Source organism: Sarcophilus harrisii, chromosome 4 (assembly GCF_902635505.1).
Source record: "Sarcophilus harrisii chromosome 4, mSarHar1.11, whole genome shotgun sequence".
NCBI lineage: Eukaryota > Metazoa > Chordata > Mammalia > Dasyuromorphia > Dasyuridae > Sarcophilus > Sarcophilus harrisii.
In genome coordinates, this window is record NC_045429.1 from 167,221,855 (window position 1) to 167,247,978 (window position 26,124).

The 26,124-nt window shown below is 32.5% G+C and overlaps 1 protein-coding gene across 1 annotated transcript in view; it reads left to right on the top strand.

The window, feature by feature from the left end:
• Positions 1 to 24,526, top strand: part of ARHGAP18 (Rho GTPase activating protein 18) — a 165,433-nt gene extending 140,907 nt beyond the window's left edge. The window contains exons 12-15 of the mRNA XM_003769434.4: positions 2,761 to 2,907; positions 14,812 to 14,936; positions 20,697 to 20,758; positions 22,957 to 24,526. Of these exons, the coding sequence (XP_003769482.1) occupies positions 2,761 to 2,907; positions 14,812 to 14,936; positions 20,697 to 20,758; positions 22,957 to 23,048 (426 nt within the window). The 3' untranslated portion in view covers positions 23,049 to 24,526. The remainder of the gene's footprint in view (positions 1 to 2,760; positions 2,908 to 14,811; positions 14,937 to 20,696; positions 20,759 to 22,956) is intronic.
• Positions 24,527 to 26,124: the final 1,598 nt, after the last annotated feature.

Here is a 26,124-nt window from a genome sequence, read left to right on the forward strand (position 1 = left end):
TGTGAAGATCAAATGAGATCATATTTGTTAAAATGCTTTGTAAACATTAAAGCACTATGTAAAATTAACTATTATTATTAATTATCATCATCTCATTTTATAAATGAGTAAATTGAGGTCTAAACTGTTGGTCTCTTTATTCCAGAAGTAGCTTTTAGCACTGTGACATAGTGCCAAGTGATATAGTAAAAAAGCTGACCTACAATCCACTTTCTAGGCAGCTTTTTAAAAGATAAGATAGATAAGATGCAGAAAAGATCCTTACCCCTCTTCTTCAAGAAATCTCCAAGAAAGTATTTGTTCCTGTATCCACAATGAAACAATATCATCTTCATTTGATGCTATCCAACACCAAGTCCTTTCTATGATGAAAGGGAATGAACATTAACCAATGATCAGAAGTCCTGAAACATAATCCAAATTTTGTGAAAACTAGTTTTGTGAACTTGAGGAAAGTAAGTTTGGTTACTCTATAAATATTCTTTCCAGCTCAAATATTTTGTAAGTCTAATCACAATTTCAACAACTTGTTGACAATGGTTTTTCTCTATCTTCTGTCTTCTAGAGTCTATAAGGTTTTTGTCCTGTAGGAATTCAGGTCAAATAATTCAGAACTATTTTTCTGGAAAATATTTCTTCAAGAAATATTTAAACATAATACATTTCTCCTTTATTACATGACATCAATGGTCTTTTTTTTCTTTTTTCATTTCCTTTCTGTCTGGTACTTTATGGCATGCATTAAGATAGACAACATATAGAACTCATCCATCAGCATATACACCTTGGATAGAAGTTATAAATGGATAATGAGTTGACTCCAGAATTAAATAGAAGGAAGAGAGTGGGCTGGAATGCTTTTGGGAAATTTTAAATTTTCTTTAATGACACTTCTTTTTTCCCAATACTCACTTTCTCAGAGATCAGAGTCTATCTTTTTAATAAAATATATTCTACCAGATATTGCAGTCTCCAAAGACTGCAAAATGAATATTATATAAAGAGCAGTGGAAATGGATGTGGTAGGTGTGATCAGGCTATTGCATGTACCAAAGAAGACCTCAAATAAAAAGGATATTAAGAACAGTATATGATGAAAAAGAAGATGGATTAGTCACATGATAAAAGCAAGCAATAATAAGTACATTGTCCATATGTTCCTCTGGTATACCTGTGAAATCAGGAGAAATTGATGTAACCCCTCTCTACCCCCCAAGAACTGAGGTGGACTGCCATAATGAACTCATGGGAGAATATGAACGAGAGTCACTTTGGATGAACAGACATGGAGAAATTACATTCTTTAGTGCTTCAAGGAGTATTCACACTTCTAAGATCATAGTTCCATTTGAATTTGGAAGCCTTGATCAGACTGATAATCTGAAATTAACTGAAGTCTTATGATGTCCTAAGCATTCTAGTAATAGCTTGATTTATTTAAATCATTCTCTAATGATACTTAACATTCTCTAATAGGTATTTGGAATTTTTTTTTTTTAAATAATAAAATAATATTGAAAATACTCATTAAAAATATTTGTGAACTTGAAAAAAGTTTTGATTATTACCTGGATTTTTAAGGGATGATTCTTACAAACAAAATGATATTGATTTATTTAGCAGCAACAACAACAATAACAACATCTCACATTTACCTAGAGCTTTAGTATTCATAAAGGACTTTATGATCTTGTTTAATGCTGTAAAAGTAGGTGCTTTTATTGTCCCCATTCCACATATAAGGAATTGGGTGGAACAAGAGGCTAATCAATTTTAAATTTTATTTAAGTTAACAAATGCTAAGTATAAGAGATGAAATGTGAACCCAGAACTCTCTGATTTTGAATCTAATTGTCTCCTTTAACTAGGTATAAGGTAATGGGAATACAAAAAGCAAAAATGTAATAACTTGCTTTTAAGGAGCATTTCTTGATTTTTCTTCTCTCTATGTAAATATACCTGATGTAGAACATTTTAAAATGCTTATTATGTTAAAGTGAAAAATGTAGTTGTAAAAGCATATCTATTATTACATAGTTGCCTTTCAGTAGCAATTAGTTCTTTTTTTTTTTTTTTTTGCTGCTAAGCTATTATTTTTATTATACCCTTTCTATCTACATTGTAAATTTGTTTTATTATATGCTATTATAATATACTATTATTATGAAGTCCATATAAATATAAATCCTATAGTTTCATTCATCAAAATTGGCTCTCTTTTTGACAATGAGTTTTGTATGGGATTTTTGAAGTTAAAAAAAACTCTATTAATCTGAATTTGGGAAGAAAGACCACAGAAAGCTCTCAGGCCTAATGGAAATAGAAGTGTTTATTTTTACTGTGGATTCAGTTGAGCCAGTCTGAAAAATCCTAAAATTAATTATTTAAAATAAAGATTCATTTTCATATAATACTTAAAGGTTTAGAAAACATTTAGACAAATTCCCTGTCAGGGAGATGCCAATATGATACTCAGAGTCTCAGAGCATTAAATGACTTGTTCAGTCATATAACTAATAAAATACCTGAGGCAGGATTCCAATCCAGGTCTCTTGCCTCCAAGTCTAGTAGGTTTTTAAAAAATTTGTTCCTATATTTTAGTAACGCCTTTCCTCTCTAAAAATTTTGCCAATGCTGATTATAAAATATCATGAATATCTGAAACAATCACAAAAATACTACCATACTTTTGGATTCAATTTAAATTATTTAGATGAAAAATGTGGTTAAAGCAAAAATCTCTATTTTATTTCTTTTTAGATTCCCAAGTTTATTGTGACCCAGGTGAGGAAGCAAAATAGTGAAAACCATAAAAAAGACAAAAAGGACAAAGCTGTGAAGAAGCTACTCAAGAAGATGGCTTATGATCGAGAAAAGTATGAAAAACAAGACAAAAATCCAAGTGATGTAAGAAAACATCAGAATGTATATAAATATATTTTAATAATTCTTCATATATTTTATAGTAAAGTTGCTTTTTAAAATGGGGATTTATAGCCAAACAAATCAATCTTTTGTTCTATTAGTAAATGAGGGAATTTTAGTCAAGCAAAATAGTCTAATTTTTATTTCTTTTGTGCATGATTATTCTAGTTTTAGGGCAGGATATAGCACAGTGGGAAGAAGCAAGTGACAAATAATAAAAACTTTAGAATTTTTAAATTAGTTTGGTTAGTTGGATACACAATATCAACAGATTGACCAATTATAATTGGAAACCTCACAGGACTTTTTAAAAGTAAATCATTGAGATGGAAAATGTATTTTTATGTTCCTTTTGGCTGGAGGAGAAGAAAGAATTGAGAATGAGATAAGATACGTTCTAGACCAAAGATAGATTAATAGTAAAAATTTATTTTCTTAATTAAGGCAAATGATACTCTCAAACAAATTGTAGTCAATTAAAGATGAAACACTGAATATATAGGAATGAATTTTAGTTTAAGAGATCTCAATTGGAAAGACAAATAAGCTTTTACTTTTATTTGAAAGGACAAATATTTGTGGGTCTTATATCTGTTTAGTATTTTTCTGTATTATCTAGCAAACATTCCAGTATATTAAGTAACTGGAGTTGAAAATAATGAAGGATATCTATAAAATAATATTTGTGGAGCTAGTACACAAATACAAGATCGTGAAGTCAAATGTTTCCATTGTTTTGTTTACTGAGAACCCCATCATTTTCAGCTACCATGTTTAGTTAAGTAGTGACATCTTGTGGGTAGATGTGGAAATGTAAGGACCTTCCATTATCTTAACTTTTTTTCCTTCTAACTTTGATCTTCTAAATTTACCATTTAGACACTCTTCAAACAATTTGCTTTCATAACATCTTTGAAATTTAGCCCTCTTCTATTGTTATCCTCAGGTTATACCTAGAAAAAAGTGCCTAGAAAAGTTTTAATTTTTCTAGTAACCCTTTATCAAAAGACCCCCAAAAGTTCCTATTTTCTTTAGGAAATGATATCATTCACTGTTTATTACCTTGGATATAGTGTACTTTATTTGTACACACTTCTGAATTAATGTGTTAATTAGATATACAATGAATTGAAGTTTATCTCTGAAGTAGATATTAAGAAATGGCTCACCAGACTATAGTAAGGGACATTTTTAATCTACTTAATAGGGCAAACTTTTGAAAGAAATTCAGCACATTAATTATTTGCATATAAATATGACTGCTGCTAAATACTAATGAATCTTCTCTATTCATTAAAGCAGGCCCTGGGGGAAGGAACAGTTTATTAGAAATAATAAAACCATATGCCATTAAAATGTTTTATAGTTCATATTGGCGTTCATATTGGAATTTGTGGGGCACTACTAAGGAAAAACTGAACCTCACTTTTTTCTGCTAAATATGGAAAGGGGCTATGGGAGAATTAGTTGATATCTGTATTCAAACATTCTATGATTTTATAATTACAATAGTTTATATAAAAGAAAGTACATAAGAAAATAACTGATTTTTTGAATAAAATGTGGTAGGAAGAAAATGCTGCCACTATAATCAATCATGGATTTGTTCAACATTAAGATTAGATTTTACTTGTAAAATCTTGAAGCTTAAACTCCTCATTTTATAGGTGAAAGCCAGTGAATTTAATTGATTTGCCCAAAGTCACCTCATTAGCTGCTGGGAGCAGGGCTGGAAGAACCTTGATGTGTTCTTGGAGTTTTCTGGGTCCTTGCAATTGCCAATAATTCCATGGCTTGGCACAGAGCAGTCTGGGCATTGCAGTACTGTGACAGTGCACTCTGGTTTGTTTGTAGTTGTGGTTGAATTTCTTTAGCCACAACTCCATTTAAAATGCAGGCTCTGGTTTCACTTAACAACCTTTTTGACCCATGAGTATAGTCAAAGGTATTGTTTCATGCATCTGCTTTAAGCCTGGAAGAGAGTCAGGAGTTACTTGGGGACCCCATATGGAAAATCCAATTATATTATCAAGCATCAAATCTTGTTTCTTTTTTAAGGCCTTCTAAAGGGTTTGGGGTTAGGGCATTTTTTGATAGCACATAAAAGAATATGATACTTAAATCAGACAAAATATCTGCAATTCATTTTTATTAGCATTTATTTATAATAAATGCAAAGTAAAAAAAATTAAAGACATTTGGATAATGAAGAAACAAATTATATCCTTCAGAATTAAGTATTATTTCTTCTCACTCTCCCAGTTCCCTCCCTGTAGTCCTCCCTTTTAGTTTAGGCAACTGAAATGTCTTCCTATAGCTGTAAAATAACATGCTACATCTGGCCTTGTTCTTGGAAAACACTTATTTCCAGGTTTCACCCTAGTATGTCTAATCATCTGTTGCCTTATTGAGGAAGAAAAAGCCATTAGGTTCATGAAAGGCTTCAAATTTACTCATAAATTAGGTTTTTTTTTTTTAAAGAGTGTGGGGAAATTAATATTTGATCTTCTAAGAGTTAATATCTAATACATGACATTCATACGATAGCCCAAACCTATAGAGAGAGAAAAAAAAATCTGAGTAAGGCAGTTTTACTGCATTTCCCATCGAGCACCTAATGAGGGAAGATTTGGATTGCAGTTTACTTAGCTGAATAATAAGAAATGAAGTGAGATTTTAAGCTCCCCTTTAGATCAGTATGTAGACCACATGAGGGCCATATGAAAACATTTTCTCCATTACAATATTGTTTACATGTTTAAGAAATTAACTGTAAAATTTTTAAAAGGCTGTTAAATCCTTTACTCTAACTGATATTTAATGGTTAGTCAGTCAAGGAATCCTGCTCTTCTGGGTGACTTTCTGCATAAGCTCTGCTCTAAAACAGATAAAATTTCCAAGGGTAGTGGCCTGAATTGTTGCAGTAGCAGCAGCTATCCAGCATGTCTATGGGGAGCTTACCAAGTGAATGCTATGTGTTGAGTCAGCAATGATTGTGCCACAGGTTGAGAGCAGACCCGGAGTGCTGCCTTAATGAACAGGAATGGTATGTATTTTCAGAGCTTGGTCGCTCAATCATATTAGTACATTAATAGTGTTTAGGTTTTATATGACTTGATGCTAGAGTTTCAGGGGAATTAGCATAGATATGCAGGCTTCTAACACTGGGCGTAGTTTATAACCTTTTGTATAAACATCATTTGTGAAAACCTATTAAAAATAGATAGCAATAGCATCCTATCATTGCTTTTTAAGTCCCCTGATCCCTAACAATCACTTCTTGGAATTTATTTCTTTCCAAAGAGAATGAGTTTTCAGTAGATTCAAAGTGAGCCTAATTTTCAATTTCTACAATGAGAGTTGTTTGATTTTTTCATGCTCTTAAACACTCCCACATATGCATTTACACACATTTTCAAGCATGCTCACATAATGAGACATACATTTTTATGATGATGCATTTTGCTTATTTATGATTTTATTTTTTTATATCATGAAGAGCTTTTTTGGGAGCAGGAAGAGTTGATGTATAATCAGTAAAGGAAGGAAAAGTGCATTAAAAATGGCAGAACAAAACAAAATGTCAAGAATGAGACTCAGCACAATTTTGTTGCTAACTTATTAAATGTAATATATATATATATATTTATAAAATAAACTTCATGTAATTGAAGTTCACAGTTTTATGTACCATCTTCTTTATCCTTTATGATGATTGTTTAATTCTTAATGAAGGTGAAAGGGGCAAAGGATAAGATCCTAGATGTTAGAAACTGTATGTGTGAGGTATTATAGTACATTTGAAAGAGCAATATATTTAGAACAAGGCTCAGGTTCAAATCCCACTTGCTATATACTAAGTACATTACCGTGGGCAAATGATTTAATGTTTTGGGGCCTCAGTTTCCTCATCTGAAAAATGAAGGGGAAAGTAGATGATTTGATCCAGGCTCCTTTAAATTTTTAACTCTAACGCCCCTCATTGCTCTAAATATATGATCCTATGATACTACACTTATTCCTTCCACATCATGACTTTTCTCCATTGTGGTTTTCATATGTATCAGGTCAGTATAAGAAATTACATAGGAATTTTGTAGTAGTTTTGTGGAAGTCACTGACTACACAAAGACCAGCAGATAACACAGAAAAAAGTTTAGAAATTCAGAAATGCATTTCTCTGGTATTAAAAGAGAGCTAAAAGAATTTTAGTGGATTTTCTAGATTGCAGGGTCAATTTTCGTAATTCTGTCTTTGGTAACACATCTATAGTAATGTAACAGAGATGCAGATGGATTATAACAAATGATATCCAATTGATAACCTAACTCTGTTTATATAAGACTGGAGTAGAACTTTACAGCTTGATAAGTAGTTCTCTTAGGACTGAGACTTTGAAAAATAGAATTTTATCACATCAATAAGGTCACTACCATTGGAACTATCTCATGAATTCCGTGCCAGTATTCATCAAAATGTTCAGAGAATCATCAGAGAATTTTGAAAGTTTTAGGAGATCTCAGTAGCTATCTAGTCCAATCCACTCCAAGAGGGAGTCTCTTAAAAATGGTTATCTTGCTCGCTTTTGCTTGAAAAACCTTTAAAGCAGGGGATCTCATCCCCTCTTAAAAATGGCCATTATAGAAATCTAGGCCCTTTCCATTCACTGTGTCCCTCCACTGTGTATGCCAGCAAAGCAGATTTCTTGAGAGAAATTTTGAGAGCTAGTAGTGGCCAAGATTTTCTTCTTAAAATCTGTACCTAGTGAACTCTGCAGTATCAGAAGTGGGCAGATGTGGCAAGAATAGTCTTTGATATAATCCCTGATATAACTTAAGGCCATAGGAGTTTTTTTGTAGGTTGCTTTGAGTAGCAGAATTAAGATCAAGTTACTTATGAAGTTTCATTGCAAAAACAGATTTTAAAACACATTCCTGGATGCCAGGCACTCTCAATTCACTGTGTGTTGGAATGAGGCCAGTGTGTATCTCTTTCCAAGTCCAACAGTGACTCAGTTGAGTTAGGTATATGACAACTCTGGTTTTCTTTAGTTTCCTATTTTCAGAAATGACTAAAAATCGTGTCCCAGAGATTTCCATCTTTTAATTTTTTTCCCACATTTTTAAGGGGGGGGGGTATTAAATGAGGGAGAGAGGCATGGATGGGTTTTATTAAATGGACAATTCATTCTCCACTTCTGGTTAGAAATATATCACATTTTTCAAAAGATATATAAGCTTGAGTTAGGATTAGTTGGGTTTTTATTCCATGGAAGTTTTTCTTTCTTAACTATCTTAATTAGTAGATAGTAGATTTTTTTTTTCCCCCAGAGAGATATATTCAAAAATAGTAATTGAACACAAATTCTATTTGAAATAATGTACTAGGGACTATGGGGAAAGGGAATATTAGTAAGATATGGTCCCTACCTTTAAGGAACTCACAATTTAATAGGGAAGATAAGAAACATTTGCAAACAGCTGTAATTCAAGGTAGACTATTGTGAGTGACAAAAAAAAAAAAAAAAAAAAAAAAAAGAGAGAACAAAGAAAATAGCATGAGAGTTAGAGGAGAGAATGATTACTTCGGTTAGAAGGAATCAGAGAATGATGGAATGACATTTGAATTGTGTTGAATCTTGAAGGAGAATTACAATAGTCTGAGATGAGGTTAGGGAACTTTATGAATAAAGCCTCAGAAGTGGCAGAGAAGTTGCTCTGGAGCCAATGAAGTTAAAAACTGGAAATTTTAGACCTGGAAAATCTTTATATTATTTAGTCTACTTTCCCCCAATGTTATAGATGCAGAATTGAGTCTCAGAAAATTAGATTGACAACGATAAAACCAATCCTAGAAGCAAGCTAAGTCACCTGCTTCTCAAGCCAATATTCTTTTTCTTCTTTTTTAAATAGCTTTTAATTTTTCCAAAAGTATACATAGTTTTCAACATTCACCTTTGCAAAACTTTATGCTCCAAATTTTTTCTTCCTCCTCCCCCCCCAACCCCTCCCAAAGAAAGCAAGCAATCCAATATAGGTTAAACGTGTAATTCTAAACATTTCCATATTTGTCATGCTTCAGCCAATATTCTTTCCACAACAATAACCTATCTCAGTTTGGCTGGCATAAAGAGGAAACAAATAGTGGGAAAACAGAAATATAGGGTATTCTAAAATATCATTCAAAGATATTTTAAACTCTTCAAGCTTCTTTTGGAATACCTTATATTAATCTGGATTGAGATGTGTGTCCACAATAAATACTCTTATTATGAGCAATGAAAGACCTTTTGCTACTTGGAAAAACTATCACAAGCATACATTATTTTCACATCATTTTGTTTCTTTTGTTCCATGTTTATCTTGAAATTTCTCTGTAAGAAATTAACTGCATTCCCACAAACATTAACATATATTTGTCTATTATTCAGCTATTTATTGGATTAGTAGAAATCAATTAGTCTGATGTGATCATCTTTGCCAAACAGGAAAGAAAATCTCACTTTTTCCACATGTTCTCTCTTCCTCCCTTTATTATCTAAGACTCCTTTCTTGGATAGAAAATTGATTAAAACTTTGACTAATAGAACTGATTTTAAGCAAGACTGCATGAAGGAAAACCAATTTTCATTATTTAAAATTTTTTTTTATTGCTATCTTTATTCTTCTCTCAGAAAAATCTATATAATAAAAATAAAAAGAAATGAGGACTAGACCTGTAGTTTCATTGGTTGAGGAGCTCTGCATGAGGAATTTTCTTCTACAGATATCTGTAGATGAATTCTTTCTCTGCACTTAGGGGCTAGACTCTTTGCTTAGAGCAGAGGTGTCAAACGTATGGGCAATTTATGTCTGTGACACTCCCAAAGCTGATCCAGAAGAGTTTAAAATACTTGGCAAAGCTAATAAAAATCCACTAAAATATAGATAATGTGGTTTTCTAAATCAAAATGCACCCACAGATGTTATGTATAGTTTGATGGCTCTTTTTGAGCTTGACATCACTGACTGAGAATATTGAAAAATAAAGTTATTTCTATAAGGACACACAACCAGTATGTATCAGAGGCTGGACTTAAATTCAAATCTTCCTGCCTCTAAGATTGGATTTCTATCTACTATGTCACACTGGTTCTTCAGAGATTTGCTTAAAAAAAAAAAAGAATAGGGAATAGGGGGCATTTCAGCAATATTAACCACACATCAATCAGTTCCTCATCTCTTCAAAGAAGAATTGAAGTACATTCTCATAATTTTCTCTTTAGGGCCAAGGTTAGTCATTACAGTATAATAGCATTCAGTTTTTTTAAATTGTTTCAAGTTTCATTGTTGTAGTCATTGTTTATATTCTTTTCCTAGTTTTTGCATCAGTTCATATAAGTTTTCTCATGCTTTGTTCTTCATTTAGATTGTTTCTTACAAGATAGTAACATTTCTATTAATTCATGAATCACAGTTTATTTATCTATTTCCTGATTGGTCAGCATTTATATTATTTCTATCTCTACACCATTACAAACATAATTATAAACATTTTGTCATCTATTGGAACTTTTTGTTTTTAATTTCCATGAGGTTTATGCCTAGTATTGAGATTTCTAGGTCAAAAAATATATTCATTTTTGACACTTTCTATAATTCCAATTGCTTTTTTAGACCAATTTATACAGTATATTAATGAGGCTTTCTTCCTACAATCTTTATAACACACAGTATTTCTCATATTGTCCTCATTTTCTGTGAAATTTTGTAATTGCTTTCAATTATAGTTTTCTTATTTGTGATTTGGATTAATATTTCATATGACTTTTAATAGTTTGAAATTCTGCTTTGGAAAATCATATACTTTTATCACTTCTCCCCTGGGAAAAAGGCTTTTGGTCTTATATATTTATGTTCTATACCCCTAATTTGTGTTATATACCCCTATGGACCTTGGACACCAGACCCTTGCCAGAGATGCTTGATGCGAAGATTTATTTTCCCCAATTAGTCTCTTAAAATTTTTAGTTGGATTGAATTTATTTGTACAGAATCTTTTAAAATTTCAATTTATTTTTTTTTATTATTTCCTTTATCTCCTTCTTTTGTTTGTAAATTCTTTATTTAGCCAGAACTATAAAAGATATCTGATCTGTTTTTTTTCTTTAATGGTGTGATCTTTAATATTCAGTGCTAAACCAGTCAAACTACCAAGAGGCTACTTTATAGAGCTATATAAAATAATAAAATTAATTTGGAGAAACAAAAGCTCTAGAAACTCAAGGGAAATACTGAGATAAAATAGGAATGAAAGGAGGATCGCATTCCACACTCAGCTTATACATAAATCAATAATTTTTAAAACTATTTGCTACTAAAAATAGAAAATCAATCAGTAAGACAGACTCCTCAGAAGAACAAGAATCAGAAGCATTTGCACCCCAAACCCAGAGTTCAGAAAACCTGATAAAGTAGATTACTTGGTTAAAAAAAAATCCTGTTTGATAAAAAAATGATGGGAAGATAGGAAAGCAGTTTGGCAGAAATCAAATTTAGAGCAACATCTTATACCAATATACTGAAAATGTGCCCATAAATAGAAAACACATTCTATAAAAATAGCACCTAACTCTCACTTTTAAGAGACACAATTCTCATTTCTCTCATTTTCTGTTGTGAAAGGATGCTTCATCCTCAAGTTAGCAGCATTATGTTATAGGGCAACAATAGTAATATGAAAGGGACTCATGTCATCAGGCAGCTTCAAATTGGGATATTTCCTTTCCTATCCTAAAAAAAAAAAATCAACTCATAATTCCCCAAACTTAGCCACAAAGTGCCTGGGTATTATGACTGATGATAGAATTTGAGGAGGCCTTCAGGTTCTAATAAAATTGACATATTCCTGTAATTAAAGCTTGTTATTTTTTTAAAATAGTACTATGTGTAATAAATGCTTGTAAAGTGAATGTATACTTTTTATAATATGCTAAAATTCTTCTAAATTTGCTTTTACCCCACTTTTTCTATAGTTTCATTTATATAACCATTGTTTTTCTGAACTTAATTTTTCTTTTTACTGTTGAAACCATACACAGTCTTTATTTTTATTTTACTTTATTTTTATTTTTGGTTCTAAATTCTCTCCTCCCCTCTACTTCCTCTTCATTCATCGTTACTCTTTGTACACAGGAAGTCAGATAAAACATTTCCATATTAGCCAAATTGTAATGAAAAAGAAGCAATAAACATAAAGTGAAAAAGATATGCTTCAGTTACTCAGAATTCATCAGTTTTCTGGTGGTAGATAGTTGTTGTTTTTTGTCCTACCTTTAGAATTGTCTTAGATCATTGTATTGATCAGGTGTTGCTAAGTTTTTCACATTTGATCATATTAACAATACTGCTGGTACTGTGTATAATGTTCTCCTAATTCTGCTCACATCACTATACATCAGTTCATATAATTCTTCCTAGGTTTTTCTGAACCCATTCCACTCATCATTTCTTATAGCACAATACTGTTTCATCACATTCATATACCACAATTTGTTCAACCATTTCTCAATTGGTAAATGTCTCTTTAGTTTTCAGTTCTTTGCTAATATAAAAAACCTGCTATGGGGCAGCGAGGGGACACAGAGGGTAGAGCATCAACTCTGAAGTCAGGAGGACTTGAGTTCACATATGATCTCAGGCACTTAACACTTAACCCCAATTGCCTTAGCCAAAAAAAAAAAAAAAAAAAAAAAAAAGCCTGCTATAAATCAAAATGTCTTACAATTAATAATAACTACTGCAGATTTATTCCTTGCTTATAAAATTATCGAGCCCAGCCTTATAACAAATAATCTTATCAAGAACAAATTAACACATTGGTCATGTCTGAAAAATCTTATGTGTTATTCAGTAGCTCTAATCTACCTTCCTGTTGAAAGGCAGAAAGGCTTCATTCATGGACGTCTAGAGTTGTGACTGGTCACTGTATTGATCAACACATTTGATCATTTGATTTGATATTTGAAGTATTTCAGTGTAATTTTCCTTTGTGTTATTGTCGCCATTGTATCAATTGTTTTTCTGGTTCTGTTCAACTCTCCTTCAGTTTGTATAAGTCTTAGTTTCTTTAAATTCCTAATATTTGTTGGATCTGATAACACATAATATGCCATATATAGGACAGTTTGTACAGTTATTTCCCAATTGATAGACACTACCTTTTCCCCCTAGTTCTTCACAACTATAAAAATGTCCTGCTATAAATATTTTTGTAATAAAGAATTGCCTGGGGTGCTGAGAGGCTAAATTACTTGCCCAGGATTTAAATCTAGGTCTTTCAGACTCTAGTGCTACCTTTGTATCCATTATGGCACATGCATTCCAAATAGATCAGACCATAGAAAATGTCTAATATGTTATCAACAAATACTTATAGTTGGATTTTTTTGTGCTGGTTTGCTTTGGTATAGGAAGTGCCTTGTATCATCAAGATCTTTCTTATTGATGATATTATTTGAAAAAATAAATATGGTGCTTTCTCCTCTTTCTTTGCTTAGTAGAGGCATTTTTAGTCAAAGGGTATGTACAGTTGTCTTCAATTACAGTTGTAATTAAAAATGGTATAAAGTTAAATTAATAGAAATTTTCCTCCTCCTCCAGCGAAAGCTATGTGCTCATCATTTATAGAACACAGTGGAATCTGATGTTTTATTTTATTTTTTAAAATTGGTTATTAGTGGTCCCTTCACCAATGATGATCATACCCCCTCTGCATTTTAATAGACAGTATCCATGAGTTGCTGTTGTTCCTTCCTCTTACTGGGAAAAAAAAATCATATCCTAGTTGCTGATCTTTTGATTATGATCCTCTTTGACTTATTCCTTCTTCAGATGACAAGATATACAGGGTGTCCCAAAAGTCTTGGTGCAACTTGAAAGCTGCACCAAGACTTTTGGGACAGACACTATAATTCACTGTCAGGTCCTTTACAAAATGCCTTTTATTCCAGCTTGGTAAGATTTATCAGTGCTTGTGCTCTATGGGCACAGCCTTCAAAGATCTATGCTAGCAGCTGACACAAAAAGTAAGTGCTTAATAAATTCTGGTTGAATTGATTAACTAGTCAAACACTAATACGGATGGGTTTTGTGCTTTTCCTATATGGGCCTGGTCTATGAAACATTTCTAATATACATTACATTCTTATTTCAGAAACTCCTTTAAAAATGAATTATGCATTATATTTTCAGGTGTCTCAAAATACATTTTTATGTTTTGTTTCAGCTCTTAGAATCATGTATTGATGTTTGTAGAGATAAGTAAAATAACCTGTTCATTCATCAGGAAGGGGGTAATAATGGTTCATTCAAAGCATTCTTTGTTTGTGGTCTAAAAGGGTAACCCAATGAGCTGAGAATGAACCTAATATTGTAGCTAAACAAAGGGAGTATGTTTCATTTTTCAGACTTTCAAATGCAAAGATTATATATATCCTGGAAGTTAGAGAAATTTAGGATGAGCAACATTCAAAAATACAGCTCTCACATATAGAGAAACTTCTTTCTGAATCAATTTCATAAATTGCCAGGAAAAGGATGCACTAGCAGATAGTACTCAGAAATCAGCACTTAATATGGCAGTAATGGTTATTGCTGTCATTCTTTACATCTTTAAAAATAATTAAGCATTACTGTATGCATATTATAAAGTTCCCCTATCGCCATTAAAAGGATATTTGAGGTTCTGATGTAATTTGCTAAATTACATTATACAGTAGTTAAGGTTTTTATGTAGTAGAGTAGTAAAATGTGCAGTAGTTAAGCACACTTACCATATAATGCATTGCACAAAGTTACACGTTCCAGCTGCTCTCTGCTTTGTTCCAATGTCATGATTGCTTTGCAGGCTGATGTTCCTCAGGGAGTGATTCGAGTACAAGCGCCCCATCTTTCGAAAGTTTCCATGGCAATACAGCTCACTGAAGAACTGAAAGCCAGTGATGTTCTCGCCAGGTTTCTCAGCCAAGAAAGGTATGAGCCCATGTCGATTTTAATTATTCTGTAGCACTTCTAGATTTCTGTGGACTTCCTTTTTCAGAATGGGGTGGGAACCACAAGAGGTGGATGAGGGGAGGAGTTTAGAACTACTTGGAGGTTTGGTAAAGATTATTGGTAAAAAGATGTTCTCCTTCCTCACCTCTACCTCCTGGCTGCCCTGGCTTCTTTCAATGCCCAGGACAAATCCTATGTTGGAACAGGCTTTATTCTAGTGTTCTCCCTGGACCCCTTCCTGCAAACAAACAACAACAATAACACACACACTCACACTTCTCAAAGATTACCTCCAATTTGCCCTGTATACATCTTGTTTGTACATAGCTGCTTGCTTGTCTATTTTGGTTTCTCTTTATCAACTACAGCTTAGTATAACATCTGGCACAAAGAAAAGCTTAATAAATACTTGTTGCCTTGAGCTGTAGCTTGTTGCCTGAAAAGTGGGGTTATTGGAATGAGTTTAAATTTGAATCTAATAAAGTTTGTTTGTCTGTTTTTTAGCATGAGCCCACTTTAGGAAAATGATTGAAAGTTTCTTCACAGCACAGTCCTGGCATAGTAGTATGGCATTCATCTACTTGGTATGGTGGAGAGATTGCTGAACTTGGATTCAGGAAGACAAATTCAAATTAGCTTCAAATATTTACTAGCTATGTGACTTTGGGCAAATCACAGTTTTCTCATTTATAAAACGGATATAATAATAGCACATACTTCCTGGTATTGTAAGGATGAAATAACTTAATGTAAAGCATTTTACAAACTTTACTATTACTACTGCTTCAGAATGTTCATCAATTATTAAGATGATACTATATCTAAAGCATTTTGCAAACCTTAAGGTGTTATATAAAGGCTGTTATATTTTTTTTATTATTATTCAGAACAAATTGATAAAATATTAATGTGCTATTATATGTTAAACATTTTGCCAACCCTAAATTCTACATAAATGTTGTCTTCTATTGTTATTGTTACTTCAGAAGAGTGATTAAATTATTAAGGTGGTACTCTATGTAAAGGATTTTGCAAACTTTAAGGTGCTATATAAAGGCTATCTTATTATTTTGACTATTGACACTACTTACTCAGAACAAGTTGATAAAATATTAATATGGCATTATATGTAAAACATTTTGCAAATCCTAAAATGCTATATAAATGTTGTCTATTATTTCTACTACTACTACTACTACTACTACAGAATAGATTGATAAAATATTTAAAGTACTGTATAAATGCTAGTTATCATTATTACTATTTTTGCTAGCTGAATTAGGAAATTAGTACTAAGGAATGTAGTATTTCAGTTGTTTACATTATACAGTAGTTAAGGTTTTTATGTAGTAGAGTAGTAAAATGTGCAGTAGTTAAGCACATTTACCATATAATGCATTGCTCACTGAATGGTCTTAGTAGATAGTCTTCATATGTAGTCCTGGTCCCCTATCCCATTCATATCCCCTTCAAAAAAAAAATAAATTTCTTTTTAGAACTTAGATTGACTAATAAATATACAGTCTACCCCTGGACTTATATGCAAAAAATATTCAGTGTAGTAGGACCTGGCAGAGTGTACTTCTCTCATTACATATCTTTGAAGATCCCATGGGACTCTTTCGTCTCCAAGACTAAAACCAATAGAATATTAGTAGAAAAGCAATAAGTATTTATTAAATTTCTATATGCTTGAGGAAATACAGAGAGAAAAGGAAAGTAAGTCTTGGAGACAACATGTATATAAATGTGTATGCAGAATTTATACAAAATTAAAGGCAAAGTAATTTTGAGAGAGAAGGCACTTTGAACTACAAGGACCAGAAAAGGTTTCATGGAGAAAGTGCTTCTATCAGGTCTTGAAGGAAATGAGGGATTGTAAAAGTGGAGGCAGGGAGATAATGCATTCTAAGCATGGGGAACAGCCAGTGCAAACACATGGCTATAGAAAATTAAATCCTAATGGTCTGTAAACTGTGCCCTAATTTTGAACATGAACCTTCCCTTAAAACAGTAAAGAAGGGTTTATTTTTCTGTCCCTTTGGGCATTACATTAAACTTTTTCTTTGAATATCTTCTCCCCCTCCCAACCCTTTGCCCCCCTTTACAGTTTTGGTCCTTACTTTAATCCTTCAGTGGATATGGGTATTCTTTCCATTGATGCTAATAGCATCTTGTTATCCTGTATATATCTTGTTATCCTGTATAACCCTTATCCATGTCCTTCATAAATTCTCCCAATGGCATCTACTCAACATGCTAAAAGCATTTCTCTAAGTCTATTGACATTTTCAATGTATCAGTAATAATAGATAGATACATGTATACATCCATATGTAGAGAGAAACAGAATCAGATAGAGATCGATAGATAACCAGATGAGGCATTTATTAAGCACTGGGCTACAAATATGAGGAATAGGAAAGGGGTGGGGGGAATGGCCGGTGGCATGGTAAAGTATTGAAAAGGTCTGGTTTTAGGGAAAGTAAGATAAAGGCTCACATTTGTCAGAGCCCAGAGGGGTTCCAAGTATAGAATCAAAAGTTCCTGTGGGGAAAAGGTGGGTACAATATCCCGAGTGCAGCTGACATACTGTAGAGGTGGCTGGGAAATAGTATGTAGATCTTGTTCCGGTCAGCATAAAATGGTAGTTCATCTATCAGAGTACAAAGTCGTTCTAAAGTTTCCAGTCCAGAGATTTGGCTTACATATTACATCTCTTTAACTGACTTCTTCCCCCACCCTCTCCCCCTGCAGTGGATTCAATCCATATAGCTCTCTCTCTATACTTTGCTGCCTGAGAGAACAGTGAAATAAAAATGGGATTTCTCAAGTCTCTATCTTGTGATCTTATATAAATCACTGAAAACTTACTGAACCTCAGTTTCTTCATCTGTAAAATAGGGATAGTATAGATCTTACCTATTTCAAAGGTGCAAAGATTAAATGAGGAAGGTGTTATGGGAAAGATGGGGAATGAGTCATTTGGAACTGTATGTGATGACCAAAAAAAAGACTAAAAAGATCAGATAAGATCATGCACACAAAGGGCTTTGTAAACTGTAAAAATGCTATGTAATGTCAGGAATCATTATTTCCATGTTACAGACATTGGGAGTAGTCCCAGTCGAATCATTCATTTTTCCCCTTTGCCACAAGTTGTGTTGTCCTGATGCATTTACCTTGTACTTTATTATTTTTCATTTCATAAATTGGCTTTCCTATATACCTTGTGAAATTAATCTCTCTGATTTATAGTCACACCTTATATGTGATTGTGCAAGTTGTTCTCAGGTTGTTTCATGAGTGTATGGAATCTGATAAAGTAGATTACAAATTCCTAAAAGAGGAGATGTGGGTTATTTGCTCTTTTGAGGGATTAAGTAAAATACTCTCCCTATTGGAAGAGCTCATATTAATAAAGATTTTTTGATAATTCATTAAACACAGGTTAAGCACTTAATGTATTCTAGGTCCTATGTTATGCCCTGAGGATGCCAAAACAACAAAAACAAAAAGAAACACTTACTGCCCTCATGGAGTTTACATTCTACTGAGAGGAATACAAGTTAAACACATTTAGGACATACAAAGCTTATAACCAAGTCAATGATATTTATGAAATATTTCAGATGGGTTGTTTACTTGTTTGGTCATTTTCCAATTGTGTTTAAATCTGCGTGACCTATTTGGGGTCTTCTTGGCAATGACACTAGAGTTATTTACCATTTTGCTTTTCCAGCTGTTTTATAGATGAGGAAACTGAGGCAAATAAAGTTGAGAAATTTGCCCACAATCATCCATGTAGGACTTATCTAAGGCCAAATTTGAACTTAGGAAGATGAGTCTTCCTGACTTCAGGACAGGCACTCTATTCGCTATGCCCCCTAATTGCATGGGATAGGTAATAAGCACGTTATCATCCCCATTTTACAGATGAGGAAAGACAGACCAACTCAGACGAGTTAAATGACTTTCTTTATAGTCATGCAATTATTAAATATCAGAGCTAGGGCTCTTTTATGGTAAATATATCATATTTGACATGATACCATATATCAACTCACTGGACTCAATCTTCTGGATGATCACTACATCTCATTCCCATTACCAAGCTATACTTCCAAGCAATTGCTTCTTGAAAAAGCAATGACAACTTATAATGCCTTTTGCTAACAGAGAATGATAAAATCATAGATTTAGTGTTGGAAGTATCTTTGAAAATCATCAGCTCTAACTTTTATTTTATAGAAGAAATTGCTAAAATGATTTCCCTAATAAAGCTTAGATCTGGGCTACTTAGATCTAGGTTCACCTACTTAGTGAGCTTCAAATGGCTTCCTATTACCTTCAAGATCCAATATTAGCTCCTCTGTTTGACATTTCATAAACTCTGGATGCTTCCTAACTATTCAGTGTTCTTAAAACTTACTTTCCTTTATCCATCATGCCTTTCAGCTTCACTGACTGCCCTTTTCTTTCTTACATACTTTCTTGACTCCATTTTTTTGCAGATTGTTCCCCGGTACTGGAATGTTCCCTTTTCACTTCTCCATCTTCACTTCCCCGCCTTCTTTCAAAATGCAACTCAGTTTCTGTCTTAGACAAGAGGGTTTTCTGGTTTCTTTTTTCCTCTCCACAAGTCCCCCACAGATTTCTAGACCCTCTCCCTCTGAGATGATCTTCCATCTACCCTATTGAGATTATCTGTCCTATCCTTCCATTAATACATATCATATGTACGTAGTTATTTACATGTTGTCTTCTACATTGGAATGGGAGCTCCTCAGTTGAAGACAGGCTCAAATTTTGTTTTTCTTTATATTCTGAGGCTTAATGCTAAGTGATTAATAAGTGCTTATTGATGGACTAGATTCAGAAGTTTAAAGACTTACAGGAGATTTGCCCAAATTCACACAGGTGATAAATGTTAATTACAGGAAGGAATTAAACTTGGAAATTCTGACTTTAGAACAAGCATACTTTCTATGATACCATGCTGCCTTTCATTTTTTTTCTTTTTTTCAGCTATTGCTTTAGTACAGCAAATGGAACCCAAAGGTACTGGGGTGGGGGACAACCTTAAAAATAAACAACTTCCTGGAAATCTCGGTTCCATAAATATAACTTTAATATATTCCTGAGATTTAATATATATTTATAATGAATGTACATTTCTCCAATTGAATTTTAAGTTCCTTAGGGCAAAGAGTAGGTCTTACACATCTTGGTATTCCTCTTAAGACACAATCACAGTGCTACACTTGGTAAATATTTATTGAAAGAATGAAGGAAATGTAAAAAAAAATAGAAACATTTCTTTTCAACTGCTATTCAAGAGTCTATTTGGTACCTGGATATCATACATTATTAGAGAATAGTGTGTTGTTTTCTTTGAAATCTTACATTTTTAGATGTTTTTATATGAGAAACCATGAATTTTTATATTAATAATTGTATTGGTAATTGATGTATTGGGCATTTTCTCTTAAATTTTATGTATTTACATAGTGATTTATTATTTTGCTTTGATGTGCATGAGTGGCTGAGTTAATATTAATTTACAGGTGACATCTTATTACTGATTCTGCACATTTAGCAGATGGGAAAAATAGAAATGTGTAGATAATTACAACGTGTCTAAGTTGTGAATTTTCCATACAGCCCAGAATCCCATTAAAAGGATATGATTGCAAGCTGTTTGATGGTGTGTTAATCAGTTTGTTTTCTTTCCAACAGTGGAGTTGTCCAGGCACTCAAGAAAGGGGAAGTTTTTTTGTATGAAATAGGAGGAAATATTGGTAAGAACAGGTTTTTCTACTTTCTTTGTATGAACTGACATTTATAATCTTTATTATTATCAATATCTTTAGAGCAAAATAGATCAAGAACATAAAATAACATTGTAGATTCTGCTGTCATGGTTTTGTCTATGATCTACTTACTCATAGCATTTTAAGAAGAAATCCTGGAAGACAAGACCTCTCTCTTCACACTCAATGTGAGCCACATCTCCATAAACTCCACTCAAGTATGATTTTAAATTCTGGCAAATTCCGTGAAAAAGGAAAGATTCCCATACTCTCTAGTGATGCAGATTTTTTCCAAATCCTACTTCCTTTACATTTCAACAACAGATTACCTATAGAAATGAAGCATGAGCATGTTTAATGTTAAAAGGTTTTGAGGCTTTTTTTTGGTAAAAGAAAGAAACCAGAAATGTTTCTGGCTTTAGTTTTTGTTGTTGTTTGCCTAATTTTCTACACACATTGAGAACTTTATGGCATTCCTTGTGGAGAATAGAAATAACATAAATGGATTTTTAAAATCTTTGATTATACTTCATGGGCATTTAAAAGAATTTCCATATTTAAAAAAAACCTTTTATGTCCTTTAAAAATAGCTTAATTTAATTTTTATTGATGTATTTATTTAGTTTTATGGATTTTATGGATTTATTTTCATTATTTAATCTTATTTATTTGATTTGTCATTTATTTTGTTAATTTTATTAACAATTTGAAAATGTTAAAGGAAAATGGCTTTAAAAAGAAATTTAAGAAAATTAAAGTAATATTTTGAAACAAGCCACAAACCACTCACTGGATTAGGAATCAGGAGATTTGAGGTTAGGTGTCATATCTACTGCTGACTATGTTTGCTTCTAGGAAAGTCATTTAACTTGACTAAGCTTTAGTTTCCTCACTTGTAAAAAAAATTGAATATGGCTGGTCCCTAAGTTCCATTTCAATTATAAAAATCTATGACTTTATGAATCTATTCAAAATGAAAATTTAATTTAGGCGAACTTGCTTGTGATACTTAAGGAAAAGGAAAAATATTCCTTGTAAATTAATATTTACAAATATAATATTTGAAATTTAAAGTTGAAATCTGTGAAGACCGCGTATTTTAAAATCAGCCAGCGTCAGGAATTCAGGTTAAGGGAAAATCGTCACTCTTTATTCTCAGTGAAGAAAGATCGGAGGTGGAAGGGAATTGGCGATAGCAATGTGTGCAGCTGAGTCAAGAAGCTAGCTAGATCAGCAGCCACACGACCAGCAGCTACGAGCATAGAACCCAGGCCAATCTCTCCCTGACTCTCTTCCTGTCTGTCTGTCTCCACCCACCAAAATCATTTCCTATACAACACATCAGGACTTGCACAGAGAGCAGGCAGGGCCATTCTTTATCCAAGCATGTATATTAATAGAGTATAGTCCAATTGCTATTTAGCCTCATGTACTTGGGACCTCAGTTCATCAACTCAAACCTCATCCCATTACAGAAATCTTTCTCTTCTGTTAAGAAATCACTCATAAGATGCACAACTACTTCCTTCTTATTTAAGTAAATTTTAAGGTTTTTTGTCTTTGCTCTTGGGAGCTAAGAATGATATATTACATGTCCTATGAAAGGGAAGCTTCTGATGGACATCAGAAGAAAGCATATTGGAACTAAGATGTTTTCAGAATTGTTGAACTTTTTCATAAAGGTGGCTTTACACCATAAAGAATCTCTTAAAATTTTTTATTTAAAATATTTCAAGCTCTACTTCATTTAAGAATACTAGTTATCTATGGAGAACCTAATTAATGATTCCTTTATTCATGTGTGTGTGTATGAATATTTTCAATTCTACAATATTTTTCTTGGTAATATTTGGGGGGCATGAGAAAATAGATGATGAGAAGCTTTTTTATTTTTTTTTTAAGTCCAAGGCTTTTGAATTAAAATGTGAAACTATCTCATACCATGGAAAGAACTTTGGCTCTTGATTCAGAAGTTGGATTCAAATTCCTACTTTGCCACTCATTTCACTTGTAACATTGGCCAAGTAAGCTGTGGCATCTGTTTCCTCCTCCACAAAGAAGGAATTGGATGAGATGGACTCTGAGATACCTAGATCAATACAGGTTCTAGATCAATGAGCCTAAGTTTAAAAATAACATTGACATTTCTACCACTGCAAATTGTTAACATGTGTGTCTTTTAATAGGAGAACGATGCCTTGAGGACGATACATACATGAAGGATTTATATCAGCTCAATCCAAATGCTGAGTGGGTTATAAAGTCCAAGCCTTCATAGAAGACTTACAAACTGCCGACAACTCTGTGGACTGACTTAATGACCATTGTTAGATCGAAGAAAATGAAAGAAATATGGGATTCTTTTGTCATTCTAATATGCCCTATTATTAACAAGTGACACTTTGAAGCTTTATAAAAAATAAATCTCCCTTAACAGTGTTCCCATTTGGCACAGTCTAAAGAATATTTTCCTTATTTTTAATATGATTTGTGCTCCTGCCAGAATAATGGATTTTATTATTATTAGGAAACAAAAGCCCCTTGAGTGAGATACAGAGGAAATTAATTGGTTTATGGCTTGTGTTTTGTACTCTATATAACATGTGCTAGTTAGTGGAGATGATTGGATTTAATATTATGGGAAATATATGTGTATGAATTCTCATGCCCCTTTCTGATCATGTATATGCTGTACATTTTTTTAAACCCACAAATGAAGATTACATTATTTTTTAAAAAAGGATTTTTTTTCTGGTGATAATACATTCCAGATATGACTAGTTATTAAGACAGTACATCTCTCAAAACCAGCTGACTTAAGTAGCACATCTTGGAATGTTACAATGCTAATGTTCACGTTAGCGAGGCATTGTTTTAACAGTTAGTTGCTACTCCTGCCATATCACATGAGATGATTCAGAATTTTTTTACAAATATCTGACACATGCACAGAACTGTATCCACTGTCAAGAAAATGGGACTGTCAGAAACTGCCAATTATCACTGAACCATTGAATACTAATGTTTGAGAATAAATAAGATGTGGGATTATGGATAACAAGTAAGTGAAAGCCAAACCACTTAGAATGCTCTGTATTCCTGTATTCCTTTAAATGAAATTTAAAGGAAATGATAACTAGTGCTCCACATTGTCATAGCAGAATTAGAAATGTATGCAAGGTCATGTAATGCAGTAATGGTTGGAGAATGCATTTGATACAAAGAGGGATTGCAGAGTCATAAAAGTCTGCAGGTTAGCATAATTCTAGTTGGTAGTACCCAGTGCACATGAGCAGGCTGATGTTCATGGGCTTATTTTAATAATAATCAGAATAAATTTATTATAGGTAGTGGAAAGTACTATTCACAGGAATTTTATTGCACAAACCATATTGTGACTAGAGATCTTGAGACTGTATTATAAATAAGAAGGCTCAAATGGAAGAAAAATGTTAAATATTTTATGAGTTTTGAGTGTAGTAAATAAAAGGCAATGTAAATGAATAACTCAACAAACTGTGTTTATGACACTTTTTGGTAGGACTTAAGAAAATTTATATATTTTATCAGGAACCATTGATGTCATTTTAATTAAGAGAAAAGTGTTGTTAATAAGAAGAGTTGTGAATTTTCAGCATATAATTAATTACAAAAGCATCCTGTGGATATGATCACTTAAATAACTGGTGATTTTGTGCCATTTTTCTTTTTTATTATTTAAACAAGATCTTTTATAATTAAATGCATTTTTCTTAATCTATCTTCTCTCTTGAATTATTACTTCTAATTGTATGAATACATGACTCATACTCAACCAAAAAGACTATAATTGTTGATTTTTTTTTTTTTTAGTTCCAAATGATTTCCACTTTTCATTGACTATTATGTAACTTTCCAAGTGGAAAGACATGTGGGAGACATAAAATTGTTTTCTTTCTTGTTTTCCCTTCTTGTTGACTTCTCTCTTTTAAAAGATTTTGAGCAGGATTTGCCTTATTCCTTATTTTCACAATATATAAATGAAATATATGCCAAATAATGCTTTATCAGTTTTTCTATCATTATCAGCATTATAATGAAAACAATCCAACATGAGGAAAAAACCAAAGTTCACAAGGAATATTTTTATAAAGAAACAGATGTTTGAACTTGGTCACAAAGGAAGCACATAGATGCTGATTAAAATGAGAAGTGGATTTTTTCATGTCATTCTTGTCAGCTCTTTCCTCATCATTGTTGTCTCACCTTGGAAAAGGGCACCAAGTTTTTGGGGTAAGAAGAAGGTGGTTAGATTTTTGAAATTCAATCCATGATTCTGATGTCCCCAATTGGAGCTTCAGCATGCCATCCATTTCCCTTTATCTGGAGAAAACTTTGCTTCTCTCCAAAAAGATAAATAAACAACTATCTTTCCAAAGTGTTTTCCAAAAAGACAATACCTTCTTTGACATGTTTCATTATCCTTTGGTATAAGCTTTGAAGATAGAATTTTCTGATGTGAAAATGTTACATCATTTCCTCTGTTGCCCAGAATTTTTAATTCTTTTTTTTTTTGACCTTTAACTCCATAAGTTAGATGTCTTGCTTGTTTATTTTTTGTAAGAGAGTACAGAAGAGAGACAAAATATATTGGGATTGAGGGTAATGCAGAACAACTTTAAAGGGGTCTATTCTAGAGTGGAAAGTAAAGAATTAGGTTTTTAAAACATAGAAAAAGTTCTGTTTTTTTAATTTAATTTTATATTTTATTGTATGTTTTTTTCTGAATAAGATGCTTAAAATTTGATGCTATTAAAAACTATTGTTGCAAGTGTTATGGAAAATTTCTTGCAAATTCCCTTTGGGAAAAGCAGTTAAAAGTCATGAGATTTTTCAGGTTAGTTCATTCTGTTCTTCCACTGAAATTACTTATCTTCATGAATGATTCTTAAATACTTATCAGTAGGTGGCAGTATTGCCCAGATAGTTTTGTTTCTGAACTCTTCAAACTATAAGAAGCTGATGGATTAGAATCTAACACAGATAGACTTTGGAAATTCTGAAGTTGATATTACAGTGAATTTTCTAAAATAATCCTGTGTAATGGACATCATCCTTATCTGTTAAAATACTCAAGTATAAGGGTTAGAAGGAATTGTATTTCATAGATATCTCATTCTGCTGGAAGCTTATTTTCCAAAATGATTCCTTCCCTTTCATCTTCTTTCCCTCTTCTCTTCTTTCATTTATTTATATGTTAATTTAAAAAAAAAGTTTATTAATTAATTTTCATATTTATGGAGAATTTAGCTTAATGTAATACAAGGAATGGCAAACAGTTACAACGTTACAGCATATTTTTTGGGCTATTCACA